Source organism: Microtus oregoni, unplaced genomic scaffold (genome assembly GCF_018167655.1).
Source record: "Microtus oregoni isolate MIOR12 unplaced genomic scaffold, Mior012 000005F_ref0000423, whole genome shotgun sequence".
NCBI classification, from domain to species: domain Eukaryota; kingdom Metazoa; phylum Chordata; class Mammalia; order Rodentia; family Cricetidae; genus Microtus; species Microtus oregoni.
This window is the reverse complement of record NW_024543064.1, coordinates 59,022,935-59,045,309: the sequence shown is the minus strand read 5'-3', so window position 1 is coordinate 59,045,309 and position 22,375 is coordinate 59,022,935. Positions and strand designations below refer to the sequence as shown.

General features: G+C 39.7%; 1 protein-coding gene across 1 annotated transcript in view; it reads left to right on the top strand.

Annotated features, from left to right (window-relative positions):
- Focad (focadhesin) overlaps positions 1 to 22,375 on the top strand; it is a 286,838-nt gene that overhangs the window by 141,955 nt on the left and 122,508 nt on the right. The window contains exon 16 of the mRNA XM_041651620.1: positions 21,409 to 21,543. Within this exon, the coding sequence (XP_041507554.1) occupies positions 21,409 to 21,543 (135 nt within the window). The remainder of the gene's footprint in view (positions 1 to 21,408; positions 21,544 to 22,375) is intronic.

Below are 22,375 nucleotides of genomic sequence, written 5' to 3'. Positions count from 1 at the left end.
ATCCTATAACCACACTGATGAATATCTTGCATATCACCATAGAACCTTCATCGGGCGATGGATGGAGATAGAGACAGAGACCCATATTGGAGCACCGGAATAAGCTCCCAAGGTCCCAATGAGGAGCAGAAGGAGGGAGAACATGAGCAAGGAAGTCGGGACCATGAGGGGTGCAACCACCCACTGAGACAGTGGAGCTGATCTATTGGGAGCTCACCAAGGCCAGCTGGACTGGAACTGAAAAAGCATAATTTTATATTTTATAGCTGAATAATATTACATTGTATATATGAGCCATATTTTCGTTACCCATTTATCTGTTGATAGACATCTAGGCTGTTTCCATTTTCTGGCTATTGTGACCATGGATGAACATGTGTCTCTGCAATAAATTATAGAGTTCTTTGGGTATATGTTTAGGAGTGGTACAGTTTGGTTTAGATTTTCAGGGACCTCCATACTGATTTCCATAGTAGATAAACCAGTTTGAACTGTCACTAACAATGGTTAACTTTTCTCCTTTCACCTGGTACATGCATTTGTTTTCATTTGCTTAATTGACCCTAACTTTTCTGACAGGAATAAAAAATTTCATAGTAGTTTTATTTTATGTTTCCCTTAACTTTGAACACTATATCCCTCCCATTCTCTCTCTATATATTTATACTAAATAAATTTATAACAACGATATAAATTTATAAAACTAAATATATTTATATAATATATATGAATATGCTTATTAAATATAGACATTAAGCATAATCTTTAGATATTTATTTAATATATATTTCTTAGTCACTTGTATATTTTCTTTTGAGAATTCTATTTAGATCCATACCCCTATTTTAAAATTTGGCTATTTTCTTAGTGTTTAGTGTTTTGAGTTTGTTACATATTCTAGACATTAACCCTCTGTCAACTAAATACCTGCTAAGGATCTTCCCATCGTGACTCTGCCTCCTCACTGAACTGATGGTTTTCTATGATGTACAGATGGTTTTTAGTTTTGTATGAACCCATTTATCAGTGTTGCTCTTTTTGAGGGGGTTGGAAGGTTATTGCTTTTGATCTCATTATGTCTTCTTGGTTTAGCATTGGTAGACTATATGCAATAAAAATTAATTCGTTTCCTTGAGGTTTTCCAGTTTGGTGGAATATAGGTTTGTGATTTGTCTTTATAATCCTCTGTATTTCACTGGTGTCTGTTGTACTGTCTCTGTTTTTTAATCAACTCTAGTTTTACTAATTTAGATCTCTTCTTTTTCTTTCCATTATTTGGCTAATCTTTTCAAAGAACCAGCAGTTAGGTTTATTGATTCTTTGTATTGTTTGCTTTGTTTCTAATTCATTAATTTCTGCATTGGTCTTGGTTATTTTGCCCTGCCTACTGTTTTGAGGTGTTGTTTGTTCATATTTTTCTAAGATGTCAAGGTACATCATTAAGTTGCTTCTTTGGGTTCTCTCTGATGTTTTGATGTAGGCACTTAGAACTAGAAGTCTCCCCTCCTAGGATTGCCTTCATTGTATAACAAGGATTTTGGTTTGTTGTATTTTCATTCCATTCTGTTGATTTGTAATTTCGAATTTTATTTGTTCAGTGATGTATTCATCATTAAATAGTATGCTATATTTCCATAACTGTAAGAATTTGTAATTTCTTTGCGATTTAGATCGATATTTGTTCCATCTAAGTCAGACAACAAGGGGGAGTTTCCATTTTCCTGTATTTGTTGAGACCATGTTTTGTGTCTCGATATGTGATCTACTTTGGTAAAAGTTTCCTGGTTTGCTGAGAGGAATCTGTAACGAGTGTTTATAGGAATGCTCTGCAGTGACCTGGGATGTTGTTTAGCTCTACCATTTCTTCATTTTGTTTCATGATTCGTCTGCTGGGGGAACACAGAGCATTGAAGTTCTGCACTGTTAATTTGTTGGGAGTGGATCTGTTGCTTTTTAAAAATCTAGGAGCATTTGCTTTATGAAGTTGCATGTCACTGATTTTGGGGTATAAATGTTTGGGATTGTAATGTCTTGGTGGATTGTTCCCTTGATTTATTAAAGAAGGCCACTCTGAGGTTTAATGTTGCACAGTGAGGTTTGAACATACAAAACATCAGTTGCCTTGATAAATCAAAGGTCTTTTTGAAAATTAGCTTTTTTGAAATAAAATTTACAATTAATTTCACTCAGTTAAAATACATAGTGATTTTTATATTATATTCATATTACAACCATAACAGCCAAATTTGAATCAGTTTAATCATTCCCAAAGGAATCTCCATTCTTCTCAGCTGTCACCCCAGAACACCTCCATCTCTGCCTGTACCCTGACTCTCAGCCTTATATAACTAGTGTCCTACTTCTTATCTGTAACACGATTACTAAAAACCCAGAGTCAGATATTGGGGTTCAACCTGAAGGTCAGAAAAGCAAAACAGCCAGCCCCTGGTTCTTACCTCTACCTCAGTCCAAAATGTCGATCCTGCCTCCCAGCAGTCCTCAGAACGAGATTGTGAATTGCAATAGACATATATTCAAAGAAAGGTACCATAGAGACATTCTATATATGTTGTATATAGCCATTGTACCTTATTACAGCACAAATGAAATATCACTGCATTTCTCCCTTTTGTCTAAATAAAAAGAATGCTCTAACATAAGAAAAACTATATACAATATGTACAATGACTGTATACAATATAGAATTCATATAGAATGAATGTATATAATAGATGAGGAGATTTAAGGCTATTTTCAAAGTATTTCCACCATTGTCTTTATTCTGTTACTTGATGTCTTTTCCTTCCTTCCTTCCTTCCTTCCTTCCTTCCTTCCTTCCTTTCTTTCTTTTATATGAGACAGGGTTTATTTGTGTAACAGCCCTGGCTATCCTGGAACTCACTCTGTAGACCAGGCTGTCCTTGAACTCACAGAGATCCACCTGCTCCTGCCTCCTGAGTGCTGGGATTAAAGGCATGCACCCCCTGGCTTCTATGACAAACTAATGTAGCTCCTGGGATTAAAGGTGTGCCTGGTCTGTAAGACTGACCAGGGTGGCTGTTTTGCTCTGATCTTCAGACAAGCTTTATTTATTAAAATGCAATGAAATACCATCACCACAAATATCGCTATAGCTTTACCATTTTGGACATCTCATGTAAGTGAACCACACAGTATGAGGTGTTCCATGATGACTTGTAAATAGGGTAGTGTTTTCCAGGAGTCAAATGCTAAGTGTCCTCTTCTAGGGTGCTATTCTTCTCAGTGTCTTACAGGAAATGGAAAATCTTTTCTCCAATTACTTACCTTAATTTGTGTGTGTGTGTTTATGTGTGTGTGTGTTTACGCGCACATGCACGCACACATGCAGGCACATGTTCACACATGTGCAAGCCCAGACAGAGTATTTCTCTTGTGTGTGTTTCTGGATTATGTAGTTACCAGCAGATGTGTGCTGAGCATGTCACAGGAATTAGTCTTGGCTTACGTTTTTGCGAAGGAGGAGCAAAACTCTATTTGTCAGTGAAATAGTGCATAACGCTGGAATTACGTTTCCCATGCGTGGTAGAAAACACTTAACACTGTTTTGAAAAGTACAAATAACTATTTTAAACTTTCATGTTTCTGTGTAAAATAAAATTTAAGTAGGAGGATGGAGAAACCATAAATGTCAGTTCTTATGAAAGAGCGGCCTCTGTGCCAAATATAACTCCGAAACTATGGTAGTGTTAGATGTCATATACAAAGCTTTATGTAAGACATAGGACACCAAATAAATTATTTTAATTAAAGTAAAATCAGAGTCATAAAGGCGTGTATATTTCTGTTACAGTATTCTATGTGTTAGGTGCTGTATGTGTGTGGTCGCTGTACTTGTCGCGTGTCTGTTGCTGTGCTAAAGCAGCATGGCCAAGGTAACATAGAGTACGCAGAGTTCATCCAGGCTGTGGTTTCAGAGGGTTAACAGCCGTCATGGCGGGGTGGCATGACAACTGGTGCAGGAAGCTCAGAACCTGGTCCTGAACTGCAAGCAAAATAAGGCAGTGAACAGGCAAAGCCGCACCACGAAACCTTCCCAGTAGTGCTACCAGCTGGGGATCAATTGTTCAATGCCCAGGACTTTGTTCAAAGTCTCAGTTCTAAGACTCCAGGCATTTTCTTAATTCTAATTCTAATAAAATAAAAAACAAATTATATACTTCTAATATATAATGACACAGAATATACATTACTATCACCAAAGGGAGAAATGGGCGCATCATGAGGAAATACTGATCAAAACAAGACTGAAAGTCAGCAGTGCAGAGCCCAGATCCGACAGCTCAATGTCCGGTGCTAACAGTCTCTGTCCTTCCAGCTTTGCTGCCTGCGACATGCATCTTTTTCTTAAATGGGTTCCACTCCTTTGTGAAGTTTAGCAGGTAATCCATTACTTTGGCATGTCTAGCATCTTGCAGTTTCTATTACAGCCCACGGTTCTCTTTCACATTGTCATGGCCTCTCAGGGTCTTTTGCTTTCTCAAAGTCTTCAACCAGGGACTCCCCTGCCACATGCTGCTTGACCTCAGTGGCTCTCAGAAACCATGGAATAAGATTCTATGACCTCTTTCCTCTTGCGTTCTTTATGCCTCCAAAGCCAGCATCATGTGAACAGCACTGCCAAGCTCTGCTGCCAGCTCAGGAAGGACCCTGCCCCCTTGAGCTCCATTAGCAGCAGTGCCCTTAGTCGGTTGTTTTCCAGGGGCAGACAATGCCTTCAGCCTTCTTCTTTTACAATTTTGGAGCTCATGTAGGTGCACACTTGCTCTGAGGGCAGCCTCCCGCTGGAGGCCTCTCCTAATGTGAGTAAGCTTACATCTTTCAGCACAGGGCTCGTCTGCAGCATTGTCTAGGGTGCTGCTCTTCTTTTCCTTAAACTGTTATATATTGGAATACCTACTCTTTATAAATTGCAAGCCTACATAACTGTCATTTTTAACAACCACACCAGAGATTTAGTATTATGCTTCCTTGTATTAGCCCCTGTCAAAGGTATTATACCCTTGCTTTTAAATGGAGACTCAGGCAAGTTCTTAGGACAAGGGCAGATGGCATCCAGAGTCTTCGCCAAAATACCACACAAGAAGCTTCTAGGCATTTTCCTCATGCTTGTGTTCCTCTCTGAAATGCCTTGTGTAGTGCCGCCACAGTCTGCATCGCTCTTAGCACTACTGCCTTACCAGCTTCTTGTAAGATGACCCTCAGGGGCTGCTGATAGCATTCAGCTGCTTTCCAGTCCAAAGTTCCAGATATTCTACATTCCTCAAAAATGAACATGGTTCGGTTATTCACACCAACACCCTGGACTCCTAGTACCAACTTCTGTACTAGTTACTTTTCTTTCTCTGTAAAAAAGACCATGCATGGCTAAGGCAACTTATAGACAAAAGAGTTTATCTGAGCTTATTGTTCTAGAGCAGTGAGCTTGTCAAGGCATGACAGCCAGAGGAGGGAGCTGAGAACTCTTATCAAGGAATACAAGCACAAAGCAAGGGAGAACAAACTAAGCATGAGGGAGACTTTTTAACCTCAGAAGTTTCCCCCAGTGATGTGTACCTCGTCCATCAAGGCTGTACCACCTAAACCTTCCCGAAACAGTGGCCCCAACTGAACACCACCAAAACTGAAAAACCAGAAATTATAGAGGAGATCAAGAAAAGATTAAAAATCATAACTGCTATGTATACAATGAAATTAAACATAGTGTTTATGCATTCTCCCTTGACTTTTTGTGACTATCTGTGTGGAGTTCACACATGTACATGTGTATGTTTTGCATGTATGCAGCCATATATATGTATATGCATTTGGAGTCCACAGGTTGACATTGGATGTCTTCCTCTGTTACTTTTCACCTTAAATATTAAGTCAGGATTTCTTCCTTGAATCCAGAGATTGCCAGTTCAGCCAGCTTGCTTTTGAGAGCCTCTGTCTCCACTTTTAGAGTAAGTACTGGGATTACAGCTGGATTGCTCTGCCCATATGGATGCTGTACATCAGTAGTCTGGGCCTCATACTTCTGTGAAAAGTGTTTTACCATTGAGCCATCTTCCCAGCCCCTCCAAATTGTTGTTTATAACTAACATTTTATCAGGGGCACAGCACTGTGTTGGTAGCCTATTTTGGCATATAATTGAATGAGCACATGGTTATAATATAGTTAATGAGTTTCAGATTGTGGGATACTGATTTTGTTATTACTATTCCTGTTATTTTTATAGAATGCATCCTGATAATTGATTTCTTAATCTTTACAGTTCTTTTGTTAGTTACTGATTTGCTTTTATTTGTAATTCTTTTTTTGGCAAGTATACAATTACATTTAAAATGTGTTAGGGGAAAGAAGCATTGATTAGTTAAAAATAAACGAGGACTTTAAACAAAATGTTTTTATCTGAAAATTTGGATAGAGGAGTAGTAAAGCCCACAGTGGGGTTTTCTCCCCAGTCCATTAGGCAAGTGTGGATGGCTTTCATCGTCTCCCTTCACTGCTGGATGTGAAGGCCTGGTTTCTTCTCTTTCCTGTTAGTCTGACCTCTCCCTCGTGTTCCATTCCCCCATCTCTGAAGCAATCTCTTCCACGGCGAAGCGAATAGACTCGTGGAAGTCAGTCTGCTCCCTCTCCTGTTTGTCAGCAACTGCTGCATGTTTTGTCAGACGGCGCCTTCATCACTGCTCTAGCACAGATGTTTCCCTGGTACTTTCTAAAATACTCTGTTGCATTGCAGGTTATTGAGAATAATTTAAGATGGCATCAATAGCTTGCTTAGACTTGTAGAATTTTTATGAAAGTTAAAATTTGAACTTTTAGTATTTACTTAAGAACAGTTTGGTTTTGTTGTGCTCTTAAAAGACTTGGGTATAAGACGTCAGCATTTATGATTTGCAGCGAACAATTCATTAAAGGAGATGTCTACAAGCTGCCGTGTCTGTGAGAGTAAGTGACTCTCTTTTAAAGGAGAATTGCTTATTTATTCTTATTTATGTGTATGTATGTGTGCCTACATGAGATTATGTGTACCATGTGTGCAGGTACCCAAGGAGGCAAGAGCATGTTGGGTTCCTAGGAACTGGAGTTATTATTGATTGTGAGCAATTGGTGTGAGTGCTGGGAGCCAAACGTAGATCATCCACAAGGGAGGTAAATGTCCTTACCAGGTGAGCCATCTCTCTAGCCCAAGACTGAATGATTTCCCAGGGGATGGGCAGCCATGACTCTTTAAACAGACTCCATTTTCAGAACGTTAGCTTCACTGTTTATCTACACGAGACCACTCTCTTTTTCATTCTCCATTCTCCTTGTCACAACCGACCTTTCTTTATGAAAGTGAGACCGACCTCTACTCGCTGTCAGTTATTTCTGGTTCATTGCTGTCACCCACAGTAGTACCGAATGCACCAGAATAAGGGGCATTGAAAACACCAACCTGGAAAAGCAGTTTAAAATCAACTCACCATTTCTGCTCACACCAATGCCATTTCTGACTTTTAACCCTTTCTGTCTATTGATTAATTTTATAAAATGGTTGATTGTAAATCTTGCAATGATATTTTATCTCACAGTATAGACTTAGTATTTTAATAGCTTTATATTAAATTGCAGTGTTTAGTATATATTAGCAAATAAGACGGTCACAACCATCAAATTTATGTTAGATGCCGATCTGTAAAAGTTTTCAAGACTCTTTTAAATATTGCATTAGCAGAAATAATTCCTCACTGTCCTACATTATGCTGTGATCTCAAATTTTCCTGTTCAGTTGAAGCAGTGTGTTGTAAATGACCAGGATCTAGCAATGTTGAGTATGTAATTGCTCTTTCATATTATCTCCTCCATGGTCACCTATCTGACATCAGCTTCTCTCTTATTTCTTTCTCTGTATAATTTAGACTTATGCAATTTCTCTCCACCCAGAGCTCTGTAATGCATGTTCCGGAATCAGTCTCTACCTCCAAGCTTCTTGAGGATATGAAGGAAATTCGAGCAACCATTATTTTCTCCTCTCCCTCATCAGTGCCCCAGCTTAGTATTGGAGTCCAACACTCAATTTGTGTGTTGCACTAAATGCACTTTAGTGTTTTTAACTCCAAGTATAGTCTCCTCCCTCCTTCCTTCCCTCCCTTTCTTCCTCCTCCTCCTCCTCTTGCTCATTTGCATTTCTGTTTTTGCAACAGGTACCATTATGTAGCCTTTGGTTGCTTAGAACTCCCAGTGAGACCAGGTTGGGCTGAAACTTACAGAGCTACACCTCCTAAAAATAGACAAATAATTTTGAGTCTTAGGAAAATATTGGCTATCCTTCACTTGTTCTCCTTTTTAGTGTTTAACCTCATCTAACTTCAATGAAAGCTTTTTCATAGAGTATTTAGTCTATACAAATAATTTAAAAAGGTGTTTTGTCAAATAATATAAAAACTATCAGAACTTTGGGGGATCTTAAAACATTTTAGTGGCGCTATTTAGTTGTGTTTGTGTATTCAACATGTTAAAAATCTTGTCTTTCTATAAGAAAAGGCTTAGAAATTATAGTATTCTCATCTTTAAGATTACAGTGCGAGAGGAAATGCTTTGACATTACCTTTATGCTTCCTGTAAGTGAAAGAGTGCAATCAAATACTGAATTTTAGAATCCACGGTCAATTTGACTTCTTTATGAGTTGGACAATAAAATTTCCCAATATTGGAACTATTCTAGCAAAGTCTAGTGCTTATTGCCTCACCTATAATTTCCTACCCATTTAGAAATTCTACGATGAATCTATTAATGCACTTTAGTGTTTTTAACTCCAAGTATAGTCTCCTCCCTCCTTCCTTCCCTCCCTCCCTCCCTTCCTCCCTTCCTCCTTCCCTCCCTTTCTTCCTCCTCCTCCTCCTCCTCTTGCTCATTTGCATTTCTGTTTTTGCAACAGGTACCATTATGTAGTCTTTGGTTGCTTAGAACTCCCAGTGAGACCAGGTTGGGCTGAAACTTACAGAGCTACACCTCCTAAAAATCTGGCTTTCTTATTAGTAGTTACTCTCTCCTATGAGCTGGTTAGAGATCAGGATTCTTAGCCATTGCACTAGATCCAATTTATCAGACACTGTATTATGAGAAGATCCCTTCTGTAGTGGAGAGTTACATGCACATGACATTGTCAGAGCAACCACTTAAATTGTGAAGTTGTCTTTAATTAACAATAGCATATTATAGTCCCAGGGACTGGTGAACAATGGCTACTTGATCCAATCCAGTCCACTATCTGCTTTTGCAAATAATTTTTTATTGGACTAAAGACATATCCATTTGTTTATGTATTGGTCTGTACTATTTCTATGCTACAGGGACACAGCCCTCCAGTAGTTATAACAGTAATACTTACCCAGTGTGTGGCTCCCAAATCCAGAAATAGTAAATTTTTATTCCTTGCAGAGAAAGTCTATGATAGATGGTGATGGAATTATCAACATCATTCACTTTTTAATTTATCTATCAACAGACTTGTGAGGGAAATGCTGTGCTAGAGACTGCATTTATATGGCTGGAAAAATGCCTTGTCTGCATTTTGTTAGACATTTATCGTAGGAAACATTTTTATTTTGACTCCCTGGATTTCTCACACTGAGGAACAAGTCAATTCCTAAAGAAGACCTCCCTGCTCTGATACTATAGGTAATACCACTTTACTGTAAGTCAGATCTTCCTACGGAGGAGATTGCGTCTACTGGAAGGACAGTGACTCTTGTTATTGGAGAGTTACAGATCATACTGTCTGTGTAAGTCAACTATTCCTATCGTTATCCCCCAAGTGTGTATCCAGATGGGGTAGAAGAGGCATTTCCATTGGACAGAGAGTCATGTTAGGTTTTTGGCTAGTCTGTACTGGTTATTTAGAAATGTACTGTGTAATTCAATCTTTTCAAGTTGTTTAGGCTTAAGGGTGCACGAGAGCATCATCTTCTCAGTTTGTAATTATTTTCTATAGTATTTTTGGAGGGTCTGAAGTGACCGCTTAATTTATCAAATATATGTGGCACATAGCAGATCATTTGTCATTTGAAAAGTCAGTAGGCCATACTTCTCAGTATGTGTACTCATTGTAGTCTTCTATTTTAAGATTTAAGTGAATAATATTAAATAATATTAAATTGCATGACTTTTTTCTTTAAAGATAGGTTCTTAAGTGTAGTCTAGGTTGGCCTTTAACTCATGAGCCTCCTGTGTCAATCCGCAGAGCGCTGGGGTTTATAGGCACAGGCCATCATGACCAACTATAGGTGGATGATACTTTGTTCTTCTGCTACTAAATGCTCATTGCTTTTAATTCTTTATCTTCTGGACAACATTCCTGTAGTTGTGGTTGGGTTCTTATTTAGGGGGAGGATGGGGGTGTCTTAAGCTATGCTGACTGAATTTCTATTTTCCCTTGTCACCTTGGAATCTGACCTTCATTTAAGTAAAAAAAAAAAAGCGAGAAATGGCCTTAAAAAAATCAGGGTGGATCTCCGTGAGTTCGAGACCAGCCTGGTCTACAAGAGCTAGTTCCAGGACAGGCTCCAAAACCACAGAGAAACCCTGTCTCGAAAAACCAAAAAAAAAAAAAAAAATCAGGGTGAGGAGATGGCTTAGCAGGTTAAAGGGCTTGCATTGCAAACCTGATGACCTGTGTTTCAGATCTGGAACCCTTAAAAAGCAGGATGTAGTGAGTTCCATCGGTAACCCCAGATTCCTAAAGTGAGATGGAAGTCAGTAGCAGGACCATCTGCTGGGTTCTTGAGGGCCAGCTATCCTGGAGCGAAGAGATCAGCAGCAATAGGCTAGACCCAGACTCAGCAGGGTACAAGGAAAGAACTAAGTCCTAAAAGTATCAATAAGTATACAATGAGTTCCAGTAGCATCTATACCACTACGAGGTGAATGTTCCCTGGACCTCTTCCTGGTGCTCTTCTGTTCCTGCAGACAAGTCAGTGAGTTTGCATTAGAAGGGTGTGCCCTTATTGGGCTGTTTCAGAAAACCCATGGCTTCTTACTCCAGGGGACAGAAAACAAACCGGACTAAAACCTCCCTAGACCCTGAGCCAGGAACCCTCCATTGCCTGCTTAGTGTGTAGATGAGTCTGTCCATAAAAGACCATCAGCTCTTGCTTATGTAACTTGCACACTTTTTGCCTCCCTCTTCTGGTATGAGAATGCTTTAAGGGTGTACTTCAAAACACTGAGTTGTTCCTCTGAGAAACTTTGGAAATGTGTTAGTGATGTTGGGGCTTGTTAATATGGGAGTAGCAAACAATTTTCATCACTTAGCCATGGTGGGATTTAGAAAAGTGCATTTGTATTCTTTGCCATGAGCAGGACAAAGAGCAAAAGCATTGGAATGACTGCCCTTTAGATTGTAGGAGATTTAACCAAGGCAACTCTGTATTTAGACTGATTTGTGTTTCTCTTCCTACAACACTGCCCTCCTGATGAACGAGTTTTAAACATTAAAGGACTGAAATTGCATAAATGAACCTGTGTTAGTCATTTTAAAAATATTTATAACCTTTAAGCCCATATTATTTGGGTAAGAAAGAGTGCTTTTCCCCCATTGTTTCTGTCTCATCGATTGTGTGTCTTTATGCTTCCTCTTATCCCAGCTTATTGTACCTTGGTAACAGAAGCATCCTGTTCTATGAATTGTGCATGCTGAATTGGTTTAAGAGGGCTTCTCTATGTGATGATGGCTTGAGTCCTTTAATTGTAAAGGCAGCTTCTTTTACCTTCATTATGAAAAGGGCACATGAGGCATTTTTCATAGTCTAAAGGTTTTTATAAAGCTCTCCCTCTGTTGGAGAAAAGAATCAGGACAAAGGGAGTAGGCTGCTCTCAGGAATTTCTAGAAATAGCTTTTGAAAGTAAGATTGGGAGATAGCGCTCTATTCTCCATTCAGGAACAAAGTAATTTTACAGCACAGGAATTAAGAGCAAAAGCTCCAGTGCTCCTGGGGTTTGACCCCCACATTGGTTATAGCAGCAATAACTGTCTTCTTAGCACGTAAAGCATGTTTGTTTGCAGTTGTCTCTGTGCAGCCTTTACTGTCAACCTCGTGTGATCCAAAGAACATGCACTAGTATTGTTTCCATTTTGCAGCTGAAGAAACCGACAGAGAGATTAATGGGTTTGCCATAGTCACACAGCTATGGGATGCGAAAGCCTAGGGTCCCTGACGCCAATCCTGTGCTCTTTTTAGTGCATCTCACTGCACTCCTTAATCTTTACATTCAGTGTTGCTACTATTGCATAAGAATGACATGGGGAAATTATCATTTTCCTTAGCAATAAAATATGCATAATGAAACACTTAGCCTAGTATAAATTTCTTCTCAGACAAATTCAACAAGGCACTGAGTCATTTGTACTTAAGAATTAACTTGCTATCTGCATGTAATTCATAGATATCATGCCTGGCTTGATTATATATATATATATATATATATATATATATATATATATATATATATATTTGTTTTTTCCTTCTCACTGTTGAATGGTAGGTTTAGTACCACTGGATGGCAGTTTCTTTAGCACTTACGGCTTTATTTCACTCTCTTCTGGTTTGTTATCTTTGACAAGTCTGTTGTTTTAAGCTGTTCCTTGAAAGATAGTTTGTGTGTTTCTTCTTTTTAGCTTTGAAGATGCTTCTTTGTTTCCATCATTTAACATTCATGGTGTTAACAACAGCAGCAACAACATTTTATCCTAAGACTGAAGGTACAAGTTTATGTCTTTATTGACTCTGGATATTTTTAGCCATTATTTCTTTAGTTCTTTTTTTCTGTTCTTTTCTAACCATTAATTTTGAAATCTTATGGAGAGGTTAAGAAATATGGAAAATATATTACATAGAATGGAATAATATTTAGTTAATAGTGCCAATACCTGCAGTAACATGATGAACCTTGAAAACAGCATTCTAAATAAAAGAAGTCAACTATAAAGGAGCACATGCTCTTTGACTTCAATTACAGGAAAAGTCACACATAGTCAAAATGATAGAGACAGAGGTAGACTTGTGGTTCACAAGGGGTGGGAAGACAGAGAAAATGGAGAGTAAGCTGTGAGCTGTGATTTCTAGGAAGGGTGACCAAAATGGATTCACACTGATTGGGATGCTAATACAAATTTGTACGTATGCTGAGATTCACTTACCTGGAGCAATTGTATGTGAATATGTGAATTACTTCCTTTTTATTTTTTTTTTTCCTCCCGAGACAGGGTTTCTCTGTTTAAGAGTCCTGGCTGATGGAGGAAGGTCATTGGCTAATAAAGAAACTGCCTTGGCCCATTTTATTGATTAGAACATAGGTGGGTGGAGTAAACAGAACAGAATGCTGGGAGGTAGAGGAAGTGAGCTCAGACTCGACAGCTCTGCTTTCTGGAGCAGAGGCCATGCTCCCCTCTCCTGGGCAGACACATGAAGTTCAGACCCAGGATGGACGTGGGCTAGAATCTTTCCCGGTAAGACTGATGCTACACAGATTATTAGAGATGGGTTGATCGGGATATGAGAATTAGCCTGTAAGGGCTAGAGTTAATGGGCCAAGCAGTGTTTAAAAGAATACAGTGTCCGTGTAATTATTTCGAGGCATAAGCTAGCAGGTGGCCAGGGTGCTGAGGACGCAGCCCCGCCGCTCCTATTACTACACCTTCCTGGAACTTGCTTTGTAGACCAGGCTGGCCTTGAACTCACTAAGATCCACCTGCCTTTGCCTCCCAGGTGCTGGGATTAAAGGCATGTGCCACCAGCACCCGGCATGAATTATTCCCTAAATAAGGTTTTATTGAAACTAATATAAAAATTTGAATTCTTATCCATTTCCGATTTTCCGTAGCCTCCTGTAATCTGAATTGTTTGCTGATTTCACTTGAATATAGTTATCAAAATTGAGAGATTGACTCTGCCACCTGGCTAGTACCTCACCTGTCCGTTATGTTCAGCTATTGCCAGGTTTCCCGCTCCTGGTCTCCTTCGGGTCCCTTTCTATTCCAGGATTCCACATGGAGTTTAGTTTTCATATTTCTGAACTCTTGTCATCTGGGCTGATGTGTCTATCCCTTTGGCTTCCGTGATCCTGATACTTTAAAAAATTCCTGGTGAGTTATTTGGGAACATATTCCCTAATTTAGGCGTATGTGATGACTCCTCATGACTCGGCAGGACTATTTCAGAACTAAGGCTGTCATCTTAGATGTGTTGAATATCTTATTACTGTGAATGTAGACCTTGCTCCCACGTTAAGGGTGATCTCTGCCACATTTCTCTACCGTAATTCCTGTTTTTCGTTCATTATTAAAACATTTTCTCTTGGGGGAGATGCTTTGATGCAGTACAGCTGTCCTGTTTGCTCTCAAACTTCGTGTTCCAAGTTTGGCACCCATCAGTAGGTGCTGCTATGGCACTGAGACCTGTGTTGTTGGCCTGGCAGTGATTGGATTTCCATTGCCTCTGCATTTATCAGTTAGCATTCTTTCCTAAGGAAAGGCTGCTTCTTCTCTATATGTCCATATCCTTTTCTCCATTTGCTATATCAGTGAATATTGCTACACATTTTAATCTAATTACCGATACTGCTAGTTATTCAAATTGTTCAGGTGCTAATCATTTGGAGCTTTTTAAGGGTTGCTCTGCTTTCTCCCCAAGCCCTCACCTTGTTTTTGAGAGCCTCGTTCTGGCACAGCAGTGCTATACTAGACTGACATTCTTACTCTCTCAGCCCTAGAACCAACCAGTGTCATCAAAGATTAAACTCCCTTTGTAAATATTGGTCACCATTTTTGTGTGTGGTAGGGGGAAGGAGTCAGCTTTCTGTTAAAGTATCAGATACTTAATCTAATAAACTTAGAAGAAACACATTTTATTTTTCTTCACTATTTTGTGAGCTTCGGTTCATGGCTGACTGGCCCCTTTTGCTGTTGGGTGTGTGGCAAGGAATGTTAGGTTGCGGATGATGTGGTGGAAATGGTCACTTCATCTCATGGCGGATGAGTGAAAAGGTGAAGGAGGAGGAGACGAGGACTCCACACCCCACTTTGTGTACATGCATGTGTGTATGCGTGAATGTGGGTGGGCGCACATGCTATGGCATGTGTTTTGAGGTCAGAAGACAGCATTTGATTGTTCTCTTCTTTTGTCATGTACGTCCTGGACATTAAACTCGGGTTGTCAGAGTTTGACAGTAGGTGCCTTTACCCTCTAAGATGGCTCACCAGCCCCTTTCTTATTTTTATTTTTTAAAGAAAAAGTCCCATGTAGTTTTGGCTGGCATCAGACTCCCCATGAAGGTGTGAAGATAACTTTGAACTTACAATCCTCCTGTCTCCACCTCCTAGATTCTATGATTACAGGTGCAATCATCAGTTATAGTGCAAAACCTTATTATTGTATGCTTGCATGTGTGTGGATGTCATAATGCATGTGCAGAGGTCAGAGGGCAAATTTTTTCGAGTCTGGACACTTCTACCTTTAATTGGGTTTTGAGGTTCTGTTGGGAAAATGGCAACATGCTGAGCCATCTAGCTGTCCCTGCTTTCTAATTTTTAAATCCCAGCACCTTTAGTTTATTATGTTAAAACTTGCCGCTTCTTTTTCACTATGTCATGTTCTTTTATTGGGATGTAAACAACGTCATTATTTCTTTGATGTATTGTTGCTTTCACTTTCTTCACCCTGAGATCAGAGAGTGAAACCCTCCTCTGCTTTTCTTTCTCCTACTCACCATAGGCTCTATCACTGGGAATTTTTAATTTTTCATTATGAACTCATTTTTAGGTGGGCCTGTTTTTATATTTATTTGCAAAATTTTGGGGTATGCATTTGAGAGTCCTTCCAGAGCTCTTCAGGTGCCCCCGCTCACTACCATGTCTGATGTCGTACTTCTTGGCCATTTGGTTTTTCATCCAACCTTTAAACCAGAGATCGTTTTTCCAGGGGCTAGTATTTAAGTGGAAGTCTCATTTCCAACTCCTTGTCTTCAGCAGGCTATAGTGTATGTCTTCTATTTCTATATCAACTTTTAAAAAGAAGTTGTGCTAGGTTACAAAACTGACAGCTTCCATAAAATACATGCAGCCACAATGCAAGTATATACCTATTTATTTCTGCTATTTGGTATCCCTTTTCCCCCTCTGGAATCAATCACATACTTTGGAAATTAAAAGAGGTCAGTTTGGGTAGTAATGATGACTGAGGCCTATAATTCTAGCACTTGGGAAGCCGAGGCAGAAGAACTGCTTGAGTTCAAGGCCAGTCCATGCCACACAGTAAGTCCCTGTCTCAAGACCAAAATAAAACACAAAACATAAAGACGTCAGTTTATTTCTGTACAAAGGTGAGTTATGGGTTACTTACCAGCAGACACAGAATAAACCAGCAAAAGTCAGATCAATCTGAGACAGCTGGACAGCTCCGCCATCAGAAGGACTGCATCTGTAAGGCTCATGGAGATAAGGGAGCAGGGAGGAGGGCTGACACTAAGTAGTCTTGAGGCTGAGTCGCTCATATCCAATAGCCCAGGTTGGGAAGCTCAGAGGGTTTAAGGAAGCTGCTTTGCCAGAGGCGTTCCTCCTCTTGTTTCGGGTATACCGGGCTGTCATGTAAGGCCTGCTTTATGCTGGGCCAATCAGTTTATACTAGTGTACACCTCTGTGTGATTTTTTTGGGACTTAATGACTGTAGGAACTGGGCAGAACAGAAAACTCAGTCAACAGAATGCCTTTGTAGGCATTATTTTTTAAACTTTTTAGGTGGAAGACAAAATTTAAAAAAATTCAAAGCTCTGAATATGCTTTAAGGGTGTATTTTTACTCCACACTCGGAGAGGACTGGCTCCCTTTTTGCTTTTGTACCAGACAGTCCTGAGAGTTCATCGCATGCTATTGCAGTGTGAGGCAGACCTTTCCATGTGTATTGGTTTATAGAAGAAGTATTTGAATGACAGCCATTGTCTGACCAACCTCACATCTGAATAACGTCTCCCCTCTTGTCTGTGGGATGGTTCTCTTTACATCTTCTCCTTAATCCTAGTCAAACACACGTCAAATATCTCATTTTCACTAATTTACCCCACTCTTAATTCCTATGAATGCTCCCCTCTTTCCAGTTTCCTTCTGCTTTGTTTAGCTTTGGTTTTGACCCAGGTTGTTAGAGTCCACGGATTTCAGTTTCCAATTCATGTCCTGAATTCTGTTCTGTTCTTTTATTTTCTTTTCTTTTTAATGAAAAGAATTTAAGGGGTGGCTATTATAATCATTCTTATTTGGCACTCTTAGATTTGTTTGTTTGTTGTTTTAGGCTTTTAAATTTTTTAATTATTTCTTTTATTTTTTGAGATTATAATATATCATTTACCATTCCCTTTTTTTTTCTGCAAGCCCTCCCATATACTTCCTCCTCAATTCATGGCTTCTTTTTTCATTAATTGCTGTTACATGCATATATCTATATCTACATAGATATAGATACATACATACATATGTATTCATAAATACATATGTATCAAATAATTCCCATATCTAAGGCTCAGGGATAGTTCGTTGTGGAAGAGGTTGTGTAAGAGCCAGAGGAACAGGAAGTTTGCTCTGAGATTGTGTTTCCTAGAATGTCCAGAAAAACACCTCACTAGCCTGACTGCTTAAACATGAGCTGAACAGGAAAACATTAGACCTGCTATCTCGGATGGGGAAAGGCCTAGGAGACCTCAACCCTACACCAAGAGCTACAAGCAGTCAGGGAATGCTGAGAGTGGGAGAAAGTTTTCACCAGGGAGGGGCACACCAATTGGTTATCGAGTACCAAATGGTCATCCTAGTTCTTTGAATTCTTTCTTCTCTCCCTAAGACTTTTTTCCTGCTTCCCCACCCAGTGTTTCATTGCCTTTGGTACTTGATGAAAACAGATAATTTCTTACATTCAACTGTGATGGGTGAGTTAAGGCCAAGAAGCAGGCTACATGGTCATTGCCTTTCAAGATCTTAATATCTAGTTGAAGAGACAGTTCCCGTACACAAAAATAGTGAGCAACACCAGTGTATAATTAAATGCTAAACTGAGTGACATTGCAATTTAAGTGTTAGAAGTTGAAGGGAAAAAGAGAAATAAAAAGTGGACTTGAATTTTAAGAGAAAACCTTAATGAGGAAGTGGGATTTAAAATAGGTCTTGAAATTCCAAGATTAGCATCAGGTGGGCATTTAAGGTAAGGGGTAAACAGGGACAATCAGTTTACTGGGTGTGACCTTTCGGGAAGCTCTGCAGCCCTTCTGTCTCAAGGAGTGGAAGTAGAGGTGTGGGAAGGAGGAGAGTTAGTGGCTACCTTGACTTGGCGACCACATGAAGTTTTGAAGAGTCACAGAGGAGTGTTACCGAACCATGGTTCCTTATGGAGTAAGACTCTTTATTTTGTGGGTTCCTCAATTCTGAAATCTCTGGAGATATCTTTTCTTTTGAAAATACATTGAACCATATCCTTTGGTGTTCTAGGAATTCTGTGACCCACCTGCCTTCCAAGCATGCATACAGTGTTTACCAACACACAATTTTTCATAATTGGCTTGCTGTCTTTGGTGCATATGCCCATTCCTTCTCCAAGTTCTTTCTCAAACCTTACCATCTCTTGACACCCAATGTCAGGATTCCCACCCACTGACACTTCTTACCTTCCTCGATTCTTCTTTCAACTGTTTCATGTTCAACACAGTTCTAGTCATGCCAAGTAACAGAATCCCATGTTTCACTTCCTTTCGAATGCAGCTTGATAAATTCAATGGACTGAAGTGCATTTTATGTTTTGTTTCCTCCTGATTCTGTGTACTGCTTTGGATGTATGCATGCTGCTTTGTGGGTAGCTATTAAAGAATTACATCTTTTAAATTAATATTAATTATTACTTTTGAAACATCAATTATTTGAAATCCCAGAGCTGTTTTGTTTTGTGTGTGTGTGTGTGTGTGTGTATGCTCACTATCATGCCTTGCCCATAATGTTTCTTTTTTGGTAAATATTTGTTCAAGTCAGATTGTGTAGTAGATTCCAAAGCAAAGAATATTTATTTTTCTGCTGTTTCATGGGAAGAAGAAATTAGAGCAAAAATTATGAATCCAAGTTTTTCTGGAGGTATGGTTTCTGCTCTTTTATCTTGGGTCATGTCTTAATACATGTCTTTAAGCATGTATTATTCATGCATCGTATGTACATCTGAAACTACTACTTCATGTAACTTTTCTTGAATAATTGGTTTGTAGATAGAGATAAGTTGTATACATAAATTACAGCGCAGACCAAGAGTTGGGTGTTTTTAAAGGATTAATCCTATTAAATTCTAATTGGTTCTTTGTTGGTACTTCTCCTGCCTGTATCTTAAAATTGTTAATAAAAATACTAATCAGTGAGGCCAGGTGGTGGTGACTCACACCTTTAATCGCAGCACTTGGGAGGTAGAGGCAGGTGGATCTCAGTGAATTTGAGGTCATCCTGTTCTACAAAAGTGAGTTCCAGTCCATCCAGGTCTGTTACACAGAGAAACCCTGTCTTGAGAAAACAAAAACCAAAAACCAAACAAACAGGAAAAAAAGTAGGATCAAATTATCAGGACAGACAGGACTGTCTTGAAAAGCTAAAAACCAAAAGGAAAGAAGGAAAATATTCAGTGGCAAGTAATCATTTGGTGAGCTAAAATTAACATTAAGGAAGACATGAATGACTGTGAGATCAGATATTGTAATGACTAGGAACACTGGTTTAAGGAAATTAGGGAACTGACGTTACATTTGTGTTTGCATTCAGATTTAATGCTTAGCAGCCTCTTTATCTGAAATCACTTTAAAAATCCTCAAATTATTTAAAGTTAAATTATTTTGTTATATCATTATATAATAAACATTTATTAACATTTCTCTAAGGCAAATTTAGTTGAGAATTTTTTATTTATATTTATTAATCCCCCCCAATTTTCTGAATGAAATATTTTACCCTTTTGTGTGTGTGTTTCTGGGGTGGATGTTTAAAAAAATAGGTGCATATAGATATATATACACACACGTATCAAATCTGGAGTTAATGTTGTATGTAGGAAGTTTGCACGTAGGTGTGTGTGTGTGTGTGTGTGTGTGTGTGTGAGAGAGAGAGAGAGAGAGAGAGAAACGGAGGGAGGGAGGGAGGGAGCCTCTAATGTTAGTATTATTGGGACACAGCACCTGAGAGAGTGACTTTAAGAGGCAGCTTTGCTCCGCTCCCACTGCAGAAGTGCCATCTCATTCTCGTGTTTTTGTAGCTATGGGCTCCAGGAAGGCAAAGCACCATGACAGAGAAGGCCTGGTCATCTCATGGCAGCCTAGGATGTTTGGGAGGAGGGTGGGGACAGAGGTGAGCTGGGGAGGGAAGGGAGAACGCCAAGCACAAGGAGCACTGTTCATGAGCAGGTGACCCCCTTTGTCTAACAGGTGCCACTTCCTCATCAACTTATTGGTGTGGGTAGAACACTCATGGACTCCACCTTCGAAGGGCTTCATGAGCTAGGCCAAGCCTTGGGGTGAGGTGGCGCCAAGCCTTGGGGTGAGGTGACTTCATGAGCAAGGCCAAACCTTTGGGTGAGGTGCGGTGTGCTTGATATTTAAACTACAGCAGGGGAAGGTGTTTGATAACTGAAACAAAGCAGTTAGAAAACAATTTTATGAGACATGCTGCATCTTTAACATCTTCAACAATTTATGGTAACTACTTTATAACATCTTACTTTGTAGCAGTGGCCTTCTTTCTTCTTATATTGTAATGGAGCCCTCTTGGCTACTCTGTGCAGGACTGGGTACCAAGCACAGGGCCTCCTACATGCTAAGGGTAGTCTCACTGATCTCAGAGCTACATCCACAGTGCCCTTCCTTTCTTCTTTTCTTTTTTAACTTCTGTTTTGAGACAGGGTCTTGCTAAGTTGTCCAGTCTGGCCTTGAATTTGTTTTGCAGTACAGATGAACTTGATTTGGCATCCTATTTCCTTAGCTTCCAGAGAAGTCAGGATTACATACGTGTGCCAGCATGCCTGGATCCCAGTGCTCCAGGGAGTCCATCTGAGTTTGGTGCCTGGGTCACAGTGCTCTAAGGAGGCCACCTGAGTTTGGTGCCTGGATTGCAGTGCTCGAGGGAGTCCATCTAAGTTTGGTGCCTGGATCAGAGTGCTCCAGGGAGTGCGTCTGAGTTTGGTGCCTGGATCACAGTGCTCCAAGGAGGCCACCTGAGTTTGGTGCTTGGACCACAGTGCTCCAGGGAGTCCATCCGAGTTTGGTGCCTGGACCACAGTGCTCCAGGGAGTCCATCCGAGTTTGCCTTTACTCAGTCACTGACTTTTTATCTGCTTCACAGGTTGTCTGTGTCCGCTCTACTTGGAATGCTCTCTCTCCAAGGCTGAGCTGTGACACGAGGCCGCTCATATTGAAGGCCCTGAGTGAACTGTTTTCCCTGGTTCCCTCCTTAGCAGTCAATACTCCTGAATACGAGGTATGTCTTTAGAGCCCGAGATGCTGTGTTTTAAGGAAAGGTTTGTGATGTGATACCTACTTTCAGAATTAATTCTTCATTTTAACAGCATAAAAGATTGTGTTTTTATTATGAGAATTGTCAAGATTTTAAAAATATGTTTCATGATAAAAGTACTGTTGCTAAAATAACAGTATATAAGACGAGTTGTTTAAAGCCATTGGTTAATGTTTTAAGTCATAAAATATAAGCAATAAAACTTACAAAGTCAGAGTGTATTCTCCCAGTTTTATAAAGTCATGTTTATCATTATAATAGCCTGAAACACTTGTGAGAGTCTTTGCTGTAAGATTTATATGGTGCTGCTTAATACTGTATTCCTAGTACTTCTTTGCATGAAATAGTCAAAAAATGAAGATTACATTTGTGTCTTCACTCTTATAAGCTACAGTCTCTTTCTGGTCAGTACTTCTTTTCCTTCCAAGAACTGCAGTGTGTTTTGACTGGTGAGCGTCCAGCTTACTGAATCAAGGACTTGAATAAACCACCAGGCTTTAAGATTCTGTAACAGTCCTTTGTGTGTTTAGATCTGGAGATAGACAGAAGTATCAGAACATACTTCTTGAATGATTTATTTTTATATATGTGTGTGTGCCCCATGTGTGCGTGTGTGTGTGTGTGTGTGTGTGTGTGCGCGCGCGCGCGTGCGCGCGCGCCATGTGTGTTTGGGTATATTCAGAGGCCAGAAAAAAATGTGTTGCATTCTCTGGAGCTGGAGTTACAAATGGCTATGTGTCTAGCCTGGGTTCTTGGACACTAACACAGGTCCTCTAGAACAGCAGGAAATGTTTTT